This window comes from Apium graveolens, chromosome 5 (assembly GCF_009905375.1).
Source record: "Apium graveolens cultivar Ventura chromosome 5, ASM990537v1, whole genome shotgun sequence".
Taxonomy (NCBI): Eukaryota; Viridiplantae; Streptophyta; class Magnoliopsida; order Apiales; family Apiaceae; genus Apium; species Apium graveolens.
Window position 1 is genome coordinate 303135662 of NC_133651.1, and position 12126 is coordinate 303147787.

General features: G+C 44.2%; 1 protein-coding gene across 1 annotated transcript; it reads left to right on the forward strand.

The window, feature by feature from the left end:
• Positions 1–9333: 9333 nt before the first annotated feature.
• Positions 9334–11464, forward strand: LOC141661998 (phospholipase A1-Igamma2, chloroplastic-like). Its single transcript, XM_074469041.1, has 2 exons — positions 9334–10705; positions 10929–11464. Exons 1-2 carry the CDS (start codon positions 9468–9470, stop codon positions 11104–11106), a joined length of 1416 nt encoding a protein of 471 aa, XP_074325142.1. The 5' UTR covers positions 9334–9467; the 3' UTR covers positions 11107–11464.
• Positions 11465–12126: the final 662 nt, after the last annotated feature.

A 12126-nucleotide genomic window follows, 5' to 3' on the forward strand; every position in this document is an offset into this window, starting at 1 on the left:
TCAAGGGCAAGCCATTTTATTATCCGCCAAAATCCTTGCTGGCGCCTCCCAAAAACAGGGCCCGGGACAAGCATTGTGGATATCACGAGGATCATGGCCATACCACTGAAAACTGTTTCTCCCTCAAGATGTTCATAGAAGACCAAATCAAGAAAGGGAACATGAACCAGTATCTTCAAAGGGGGTCAAATGACAAAGACAGAGCCCCGGGAAGAGGCAAAAATATGGTGAATGTTGTTTTCGGAGGCACAGCCTCTCCACCCCGGAGCCCGAACCCGGAGAATGATGTGATGATGATCCAGAGTCTGGATGACGAGCCGATCTACTTCTCCTACTCTGATTATGAGGGGCTCGATCCGGACCACAACTTGGCATTGGTGATGACCCTTGATGTCACAAACAATGAGGTAAAAAGAATTTTAGTTGACAATGGTTCCTCTACTAATATTATATTCGAGCACACACTTAACAGGATGGAGCTCGGCCACCTCCGAATGGACCCCTGCCTCGAAGATCCCTTGTACGGATTCAGGAACACGATGATTCCAATCCGGGGCATCATTTATCTCCCCCATCATCTTTGGGACTGCACCCCGACAGGTCTCTCATATGATGAAATTCTATGTGATAATTGCAACCTCCTCATACAACATGATCCTTGGAAGACCCACTATCACCAAGCTCAGGGCAATCCCCTCAACTATTCACTTAAAACTCAAATTGCCCACCCCGGGAGGCGTTGAAGAATTGAAAGGAGATAGGGAGATGGCAGGGAGATGCTATGGTCAAGCACTTGTCATGGCAGAAACGGAACCGGAAAACCAGAAGAAAATAATGTCCCTACCCAAGGGACAAAGCAGAAAGAAGCATCGAGAGCATCTTAGCAAAAGGGCCCGCTTGGATGTGAATATGATTGAAGACTCCAGATACAGTGTAACCAACGCTGATGCCCGGATTCAGAGATTTGTAGAGAACAAGGAGAAGACAAAGGTAGAACCTGTCCAACAGACAATCGAGGTAGATTTGGAACCCGGGAACCCCACCCGAAAAATTAAAATCGGCAAAGGCCTGGAAACCACATTCCAGAAGGAGCTCATCGACCTACTAAAGGAATACGCGGACGTGTTCGCTTGGTCCCCGGAAGACATGCTGGGGATTGATGAATCCGTGGCAATGCACAGCCTGGACGTAGATCCAAAGCAAAAACCAATCAAGCAAAAACGAAGGAACTTTGCCCCGGAGAGACAACAGGCAATCGACCAAGAAGTCGAAAAGTTGTTAAAAGTAGACATAATCTGTGAAATTAAGTATCTGGATTGGCTGGCAAACGTTGTGCTGGTCAAGAAACCCAATGGAAAATGGCGAATGTGCGTGGATTATACAAACCTCAATTCGGCGTGTCCTAAAGACTCTTACCCCCTGCCCAACATTGACCAGCTGATAGACGCGACCTCGGGCCATGTAATGCTAAGTTTCATGGACGCCTTCTCGGGATATAACCAGGTCAAGATGAACCTGGCAGACATCGCGAAGACGGTATTCATCACACACCGGGATGTCTACGCTTTTGTTATGATGCCATTTGGGTTAATCAACGCCGGGGCAACATACCAGAAAATGATGAATACCATCTTCAAAGATCAGCTGGGCAGGAACATGGAATCTTATGTGGATGATATGATCTCTAAGTCGGTCACAATCTCAAAATACATCCAGGACCTCAGGGAGTGTTTCGACAACTTGAGGAAGTACAACATGAAGCTGAACCCGGAGAAATGCGCGTTCGGGGTCCTTCCGGGAAGTTTCTTGGTTTTCTGGTCAGTGAAAGAGGAATAGAAGCAAACCCGGAGAAGATCAAAGCTATAATGGAAATGACAGTCCCCCGAACTCAAAAGGACATCCAAAAGCTTGCAGGATGCCTAGCAGCACTTCAGAGATTTATCCCAAAGTTGACAGAGAAATGTCTGCCTTTCTTCGAGCTGTTAAAAGGAGCCCAGAATAAAAAGCTGATCAACTGGACCCCGGACTACCAATCAACGTTTGAGGAAGTCAAGCGACATCTGATGAACCCGCCTATTTTGTCAAAAGCAAAGCCCGGGGAACCCCTTTATCTCTACATTGCAGCCGGGGAAAGAACGATATCTTCCGCACTCATTCGGGAAGAAAATGGGATGCAGACCCCGGTATAGTATGCAAGCCAAGTCCTGAAAGATGCTGAAACCCGGTACCCAAACTTGGAAAAATTCGCACTGGCTCTGGTGTACTCGAGCAGAAAGCTAAGACAATACTTCCAAGGCCGGGAAATCAGGGTAATCACTAATCAACCACTTCGCAAAATATTCCACAAGCCAGACGCCTCCGGGAGGTTAGTCAATTGGGCAATCGAGTTGAGCCAGTTCAATATCAAATTTATCCCGAGGACAACCATAAAAGCCCAGGCGTTGGCCGAATTCGTCATGAAATGCACCTTTCCGGAAGCCCCAGAGACGCCTAAAACCCGATCTGAAGGAGAAAAAGAGTCTAACAACCGGGATTCTTGGACATTACATGTTGATGGCTCGGCTACAGCCGAAAGGTCCGGAGCCGGCCTGATCCTCTCCAGCCCGGGCGGATTCACAATCCATTAGGCCATAACCTTCGCCTTCAAAGCAACAAACAACCAGGCTGAATATGAAGCGCTACTCTCCGGACTCAGGTTAGCCAAATCCCTTGGAGTGAGGAATTTAACAATTTACAGTGATTCTCAGATTGTGGTAAGGCAAACCAATGATGAATATGTCGCAAAAGATCCCAAATTGGCCCGATATCAGGAAATGGTTAGAGCAATCCTGGAAACCATCCCGGACTCAACCATCTTGCAGATAAACAGAGAGGAAAATGCGAAAGCCGACGAGCTGTCCAAGCTCGTCCAGAATACGTCAGATTTAAGCAGCTCGGTTTACTTCGAGGAGCTCGGAGCCCCCAGCACCGATCGGCCCGAAGTACTATGTGTTAGTAGCCCGGAGAACTGGATGACTCCTTACATAGCCTATCTCAAGGACGGCACCCTTCCGGAAGATCAGAACAAAGCCCGGTACCTAAAGTATAAGACTGCACGTTTCTTTTTAGAAGACAATCAGTTATATCAGAGAACTTTCTCTGCACCAACTTTAAAGTGCATTGATCCGGGCGAAGCGGATTACTATCTCCGGGAGGTTCACGAGGGGATCTGCGGGGATCACCTAGCAGCTAAAGCTCTAGCCTACAAGGTCATCAGACAAGGCTATTATTGGCCAACAATCCACGCTGATTCAGTCGCCTATGTCAAGAAATGCAGCAAGTGCCAGAAGTTCAGCAACGTACCAAAACAAGGTTCAAGCCTCCCTGGGTCCGTTCTTTCCCCGATCCCATTTGCTGTCTGGGGAATTGACATCATGGACCCTTTCCCTCGGGCAAAAGGGGATCTTCGTTATGTTCTGGTAGCAATAGATTATATGACTAAGTGGGCGGAGGCCAAGGCTATGAGAACCATTAACCAGCAAGACTGCATCAAGTTTGTGGACATGATTGTAATGAGGTTCGGGATCCCGATGGTTTTAATCTCGGACAACGGGCCACAGTTCGTGGGTTCGGATTTTGAAGCCTATCTCAAAGAGCTCGGGATAAGACACAAAAAAGCATCTGTTGCCCATCCACAAGGGAATGGACAGGTTGAGGTCACAAACAGAACCATACTCCAAGGTCTGGAAAAGAGACTGGAAGACTCTAAAAAGAACTGGTCGGATGAACTCCCGAAGGTTTTATGGTCATACAGAACTACCTCCCGGACAGGAACCGGGGAGACTCCATTCAAGCTTGCCTACGGTACCGAAGCCCGGTTACCGGTTGAGACCGGATCCCCTTCACATAGAGTGACCAACTTTGACGAGGTCTCCAATATAGAAGGCCTCGGAACCAACCTTGAAAAGGGAATATGTGGTGGGAGATCTAGTGCTCCGGGACACTGAAGCCTCGGACCCAACTAATCAGGGAAAACTGCAGCCGAACTGGGAAGGCCCTTATATAGTCAAGGAAGTGATCCGTCCGGGAACTTACAAGCTGAACTATCTCAGCGGAACCGAGGTCCCCAATACCTGACATGGAACCCGCCTAAGGAAATTCTACTAGTAAGGAAAAGGTGCACACTCTGGAAACACCTCTACATTCATACTATGATATTTTGATGTAAGCATTATCCCCATTCACCCCAGAATGTAATTTTTGCTTTCAATATGAATGAAAGCGTTCCATAGCTTGAATCAATTTCATTACGTTGCTCCTTTATTTGCCATCAAATTTAAATAAGCATAGCCCATGTGTACTTTGAAAATTTCTATCAAATGGAAAATTACCCCTACCCGGGGTCCTATAAAAACTCAGCTCATGAGTATTCATAAAATTTTTATAAATTAGAAATTTTACCCCATCCCGGGGTCCGCAAAAACACAGCCCATGTGTACTTTGAAATTTTCTATCAAATGGAAAATTACCCCTACCCGGGGTCCTATAAAAACTCAGCCTATGAGTATTCATAAAATTTTTATAAATTAGAAATTTTACCCCATCCCGGGGTCCGCAAAAACACAGCCCATGTGTACTTTGAAAATTTCTATCAAATGGAAAATTACCCCTACCCGGGGTCCTATAAAAACTCAGCCTATGAGTATTCATAAAATTTTTATAAATTAGAAAATTTACCCCATCTCGGGGTCCGCAAAAACACAGCCCATGTGTACTTTGAAAATTTCTGTCAAATGGAAAATTACCCCTACCCGGGGTCCTATAAAAACACAGCCTATGAGTGTTCATAAAATTTTTATAAGTTAAAAAAAAAAACTTTACCCCATCCAGGGGTCTGCAAAAACACAGCCCATGCTTGCTTAGGAAAATTCCTAATTATTCCTGAATTCCTACGTCAGAAGTTTTAATATGCAAATCAATATGAAGGAAACGAAGCACAATCACATTAAACTACCCCGGGGAAACACACCCCGGGGGGCAAATCGAAAGCATTCAGATTACAAATAAGTTAAAAATAAAACCAAAAGGCTCAGTTTGAAATGGCTTAATCTAAAAACAAGAGAATAGAAATTACATGCCAAAACATGGCAAAGTCTTCAAACTTCGACGGCAGGATCGGCGGGAGGAGAAGAAGGCTGCTTCGGGTCACCCTCTGGTACGGGAGGCTGTTCAGCAAGTGGAGATCCGGGGAATGAAGGAACATTGCTAGAGGTCCCGGCACCGGACTCCCTCGCCTGGATGGCTTCTTTCTCCTGCTCTAGCCGAGTCTCCTCCTCAATATACTTCTCCAAGAAGACATCGATTGTACCCTGAGGCTCTTCAACAAGGTACTTGGAAGCAACATTCCAGCAGATCTGGATCTTCTCCAGGGCTTTGTCGTTCAGTTCTTCGAAGTATGCAGGAGGGCCCCGGAACCCGGCCAGAACCTCCTCGGGAGTGGGCCGGGCGGCAAGATCATCCTTCAGTTTCTGGTTTTCAGCCCTCATCTCCCGGACAGAAGCCTCAGCCCGATCCTGCCTCTCCCGGATCTCTTCCAAAAGCTTCTTATGAGCAGCAACCTCCCTTACATTCGCCTCCTTCAACTCCTGTATCTCCCGGGACAGCCGCTCGGATTCAGTCTTGTAGACCTCGGCAACATCAGCTTTCGCCTGAAGGCTCCGGGTTATGCAAACCAGTCCAGCAACTCGGGAGTTAGCCTGAAAACATTATAAATCGCGATTAGGTAACACAAATACAAGAACACAAGAAGAAGGCAAGTAAGAAAAAGGCTTACAGCAGTGATATCCTCCTGAAGCCCGACCAGGAAGTCGTCGAGAGGCTCCTTCCTGTACTTCTTCCTCTCCGCCGTACTAGCATAGTTCTCAAACAGCTCCCTCCGGCGAGTCTCCGGGGGGAACTAGCAAGCAGGGCCTTCAAAGTTTCTGGAGTATCCGGGGCCAGGTCAACAGCAGCCTTATTCAAAACTGGGCCCTCAGATACATCATCACCTTTGTCCCCGGAACCCGCGGGAGCACTCTTTCTCTTTCGGGGTGCCGGAACCCTTATCACATCCCTTTGCTGCACGTCCTCGACCCGGGGCTCGTTGATCACGATCGTTGTCCTCCCCGGACGAGACGGCGCCACCTTCCAGGCCGCATCATCACCCTCACCAACCTTCTTCTTCCCGGCGTCTAAGCTCGTCATCCCTCCAATCCTTCGCATCTTGGCTGAGAGATCCTTAAGTTGGGCAGACATATTCGGGGGATAAGGAATTAACTTCGGAATACCTGAAAAGGAGACAATAAAATATCAGTCCCGGATACAAACAATCAATAAAGCTAAAGCAACAAAATAACACCAAGGCAAAAGACTTACATCCGGCAGCATGCATGTTTTTATTGCTAGTAAAATAATCCCGGGTCCATTGCGTCCCAAGTGCCCCACAGAAGGCATAAACCATCGCGAGAGCTGCTTGCCCGAGCCGCTGGACTGGAAACCTATCTGTTTTAATTTCAAATTTATGGAGCGGCATGAACTCCAAATCCCCACCCCGGACAAATATGAACTCCCGGTGCCATCCCTTAAGCGACGTCAACATGCTGACCGGGAGGACCATCTTATCAGAAGAATACCCACAGTCCTCGATCCTAAACATGAACTCATAAATCGGACGGGCGGTGGATCTCTTAATTTTGAAAATATGATGAAAAAGTATGAAGGTGGGGAGGTAATTTTTGGCATGGCAGCAAGCTAAAAACCAGCTGATCCATTTCACCGAATTCGGGGCCAGCTGAGTGAAAGGGATACCATAAACATCCCGGCATAGGGATTTGGTGAACTGATGTAATCCGAGGCGCATGCCCCGGAGATGCTCTAATGGAATACCGACCCATCCCCCCTCCGGTCGGAGATAGCTAAGTGAAAGGGATACCATAAACATCCCGGCTAAGACTTGTTGGGGGGGTCAACCCGGGGAGGCATCTCTGTAGAGCTACTAGAAGAAGAAGATGAAGGGTAGAAGGAGTTGAGCTCGCCTAAACCTCTAGGCCTTTCGGGATATCGACTTCGAAGGGTAGTAGTACGTTTAAAATGGGTACCCGGCATAAACTACGTGTATCTATATAAACGCACCCCGGGGTCAATGCCAAACCCGAACCCAACAACAACAAAAACAAAACAAAAACAGAAGAGTTTAGAAACAGATCATGTGCAAACCCAAACCCAAAAACAAGATCTGCAAAATATAAATACACATACAACTAAAAACATACACCAAGAACACACCCCGGGCCCCTCCAACTTTTTACACTACAAAAAACCCACTTATTCGCATACAAAACTACCAAAATCCATGTTAAATACACAAATCAAGCACAAAACCATTGCAAAAGCTATGCAAAATCTGCAAACTACAGAGATTCAAGGTCAAATAAACAAGACAGTCATTCGAACAAGGAATACGAAGTAGCGAACCAAAACTCACACAAAATGACTGCATGCATTGCAAGAACGAATGAAAAAGAAATGAAACAAGAAAGCAAAAGAATCGAGACACTTACAAATGGGCAGGAGAAAGAAATGGGGCTTCAACAGTAAATACTCCAAAAAATCTCTGTAAATGCTCTCCTGTCTCTCTCTGCAGAAGTGTTTGCGTAAAAGAAAAAAGAAAAGGAGGGGATGGTATTTATAGAAGGAAGAAAGGTAAGAGGCAGGTGAAAGGTTTTTGCAGTAAAAATTAACCCCTCAACCACGTGGCAGAAACCAATTGGTCCCAAAAAGTAACTGCACAGCAGTTATTACATAAATTGTCACGTAATCATTACGTGGGCGCGTCTTTTTAGGCGAAAAGGGGGGAAATAAATAACTGGCAAACTCAAAAGATACGGATAAAACGTATCTATCTTTGACCCCGGCTGGAATCCCAACAGTCGTCTGACACCCCGGATTCGCAGCGTCAACTTTTCAGAGTCCGGTCAAATCAAATGTCAGGAGTGTACTTGCCCACCAAACCGTGCCCAAAATTCAAATTCAAAATCAAATGACTAACCAAGTCAACCCCGGAGTCTCATCCCCATTTGACCCCAGGGTTAGGGGGCAGCAAATCAAATAACCCCCAAAACTTTTCTAAGTATTTCAAGGAATCCCACCTTAAAACTCAAGTCAAATGACTAACCAAGTCAACCCCGGAGTCTCATTCCCATTTGACCCCGGGGTTAGGGGGCAGCAAATCAAATAACCCCCAAAACTTTTCTAAGTATTTCAAGGAATCCAGCCTTAAAACTCAAGTCAAATGACTAGCCAAGTCAACCCCGGAGTCTCATCCCCATTTGACCCCGGGGTAAGGGGCAGCAAATCAAACAACCCCCAGAATTTTGCAAAGGCGTCGCGGCACAAAGGCAATTACTCTACTCCCCCATCCGGGTAAACCCGCATAAGGGAGTGGGGGGCAAATGATAGCCCATAATAATTCAGGCCCAATAGAAGAGGCCCAGGGCCCAAATACAAGATCCCAGGATACGTGGCGGCATCACCATCGTCCAGGTGCCCGAGATCCAGAACGTTCCTACGGTCCGGATCTGATAGTACTCTGACGCATTCAGCGTTGACCTTGAGGAGCCCAGGACATGTGGCAACATCACCACCGTCCAGGTACCCGGGATCCAGGACGTTCCTACGGTCCGGATCTGATAGTACTCTGACGCATCCCAGACGTCCAGATGCCCTACAGTCCAAAAGGCCAACCTACAGTCCAGATGAAAAGAGACAAACCCCTAAACCCTAGTAGGAGGCCTATAAAAGGTAGAACGGAAGGAAGGTTACAGGTTACAATCTTACATACTCTCTCTCCTATACTTACATGCACACACGTACACCCCATAAATATATTTGCATAATCCCCACTTTGCCCTTCTTCTCCTTAAAAACCCTTTCTCATTCTCACGCCGGAGGAGCCGCGGGGACACTACCCCCCTCCGGTTCTGTTTTGTAAGTTCCCACCCTACAGCTAAACCGCACGCTCCCGCCATTCCCGTCCAAAAGGAGTTTGAATCCGGGCTCTGCAAGGAGAAGGCCCCGGGAGATTTGGGATTATCATAACGCATGATCAAATGATGGAGTGTAAAAGAATTGTCGAAATGTTCTTACATCAAACCAGGTTTTCTAGGGAACTGACAACCAGGTTGATATCATGTCAAACTTGTAACTTGTATGATGAGGAAATGTTACATTTGACCAGTTGATTAGCTTAAAAAATCTTATATTGACTAATTGAAGCTTCAATAAAGAAAGACTTAGGTTGCTATTCTGAAAGTCTTCAACAATTTTACATGAAAAAGTCTTCATGTATCATCGTTTATATATTTTTTGGTAAGGACCAGCCAGTGTGTACACATAAATTCTATAGGTGCTTTTAAGTTCTAGCACTTGAGCATCTGAAGTTGAAATCTTCGATGGCTGCAGCTCTTTCTGATGTGGGATGGTTCAGTTGTAGTCATGTACAAGACAAGATTGTTTTTCAGAGTAAAAAATTAGGGGCTTTTGGAGTTGGAAACTTGGCAATCCCTGGTAAAGCAAGAAGAAACAATATGTCGACACTGCTCAGAAGTAGCCAATCAGATAGCGACTTGACTGTTGTGATCGAAGAGGAAACTAAAAGTTTAGCAGAAACATGGAAGGAAATTCATGGGGAAAATGATTGGGAAGCTATGCTTGATCCCATTAAGCCCCTCATGAAATCGGAGTTGATACGATATGGAGATATGGCACAAGCTTGCTATGATGCTTTTGATCAAGATCCTTGCTCTAAGTACTGTGGTGGTTGTCAACTTACACCTGACATGTTTTTTGAAGGGCTTGGCTTGAGTAAATATGGTTATGATGTAACTACCTATCTTTACTCAGCTTACAATATTAACTTACCAATTTTCTATTCCAAGTCTCTTTGGCCTAATAGCTGGAGTAATTCAGCAAACTGGAGTGGTTATGTTGCTGTGTCAAATGATGAAACATCGGCTTTATTAGGCCGTAGAGACATAACTATTGCTTGGAGAGGAACTGTTGTGAAGCGGGAATGGCTTGCAGATATGATGGACTTTTTAAGGCCAGTTACTCATCGACAGATAGATAGTCGGGATCCATCCATCAGAGTTGAGGCTGGTTTTCTTCAACTTTACACTGATAAAGATGAGAGATGTAAATTCTCCAAGGACTCCGCAAGGGATCAGGTTTTAGCAGAACTCAGTAGATTGATTCAGAAGTATGAAAACGAGGAGATGAGTATAACAATTACAGGGCATAGCTTGGGTAGCGCTCTAGCAATATTGAATGCCTATGACATTGCTGAGACTGGAGTAGATTTGACAAAACATGGGCGTGACATACCTGTATGTGTGTTTTCTTTCTCAGGGCCAAGAGTCGGGAATGGTAGATTTAAAGAAAGACTTGAAGGGCTTGGTGTTAAAGTACTGAGAGTAGTGAACATTCACGACAAGGTGCCTTATATGCCTGGAGTTTTCTTCAATGAGCATGTGTCTCCAATAGTGCAAAAGGTTGGTGAAATGTCACCTTGGTGCTATTCCCATGTTGGAGAGGAGCTTGCTTTGGATCACGAAAATTCCACTTTCTTGAAGAAAACCAATGACCTCGGATGCTGCCATAACTTGGAAGCACTCTTGCATTTGATTGACGGGTTAGTACTTCACTTTAGTACATGGACTATGATGGTTTCAGTTCTTATACATTAGTTTATGGTGTTTTCTACAACAGTGCTTTTCGGTAGTTCACAGGGCATCATCTTTATATACATGACAAGTTTGCGATTTTGTCAGATGAACATTTTTGTTTGTATTAAGTCTGGATAACAAGATTCTTGTTTTTTTGTTGTATTTATCTTTTCATTCCTGACTTGTTAGGTACCATGGGAAGGGCAAAAGATTCTGGCTTTCGACAGGAAGGGACATTGCCTTGGTAAACAAATCAGCAGATTTTCTTAAGGATGATTACTCAGTTCCACCAAATTGGTGGGGGTCTCGGAACACAGGGCCTAACGGAAAGAATCTGGATCATGTCTATGCTGCCGGAGAGTCATGATCTTGAGTATCATATATCACCAGTTTATGTGCAGTATCATCTCGCCATTTTCGACTATCTTATAAGGATTAATTGATGGATCAGAACTTGGCCATTGATTTATATGTGTCTCATTTGTTAGCTAAGCAGGGACCAAAATTACTGGTTTGCAGAATCAATTGTTTCAGCTTATTCATCCTTGATCAAGCCAAGTTTTACAAGGATTCCAAATATTTGTATGTTATATAGGTGCATTTGTTGCAGCTAATCAAATTTGGAAGTTGAGATTTGAGAACCTAGAAATCAGAATATTGTAACTTAAAATGTAGATGTAGTACATAAGATTATAACATTTACATGCATTTTCACTGAAAAATTTTCAGACTCCACTCTGTAAGATTGATCTTGGTACAGATTATCATTATATTCCCAAGGTTTATTTGAACATCATTTATAAACCCAACTGAATATGATGCCTTGAGAAGGAGTAAATTGCAAATTATGGGCTATATTTTATATATTATACTATTTTAATAATAGAAATTTGAAATTTATAATATGTTAGGATCGGGTTCCTCTTACTTATCTTAGCTACCTTAACTAATAACCCTTAGAACCTAACCTATAAATTAGGTAAGAGTCCAACAAATTTGTTGGGGTCTTGAGCAATTCCTCAGTTATATTTTGAAAAGAATTTTAAGTATATAGCAAAAACATGTTTATATGTTTAGATTATTATATTCTATTTAAAATCTATGTTAATCGAATATTACTTTTACATTTTAAAAGGGCTGAAAAGGGCTTGACGCCATTTTCAGACAAAAATATATTTTTTTGAAAATTATGATGGTTCTCGATAAACGTAAAGCTGCATCCCTGTGTTCCAAAATTTAAATTTGGACAGAAATGAAAAAATTAATGCTAATTAATTTTCTCCAATGTGTTTTCAAAAAAAATTAAGAAAAGAAAAGAAATGAAAATTAAATATGAATCAATTTCTTTGTAAAACTTTCATTTTCAAAAACTGAGCATACTCGAGAG

Excerpts from the sequence above, each read along its gene's own strand:
- LOC141661998 (XM_074469041.1), top strand. The coding sequence starts at position 9,468 with ATGGCTGCAGCTCTTTCTGATGTGGGATGGTTCAGTTGTAGTCATGTA. Across the intron at positions 10,706-10,928 it reads CTCTTGCATTTGATTGACGG|GTACCATGGGAAGGGCAAAA; the intron begins GTTAGTACTTCA and ends CTGACTTGTTAG.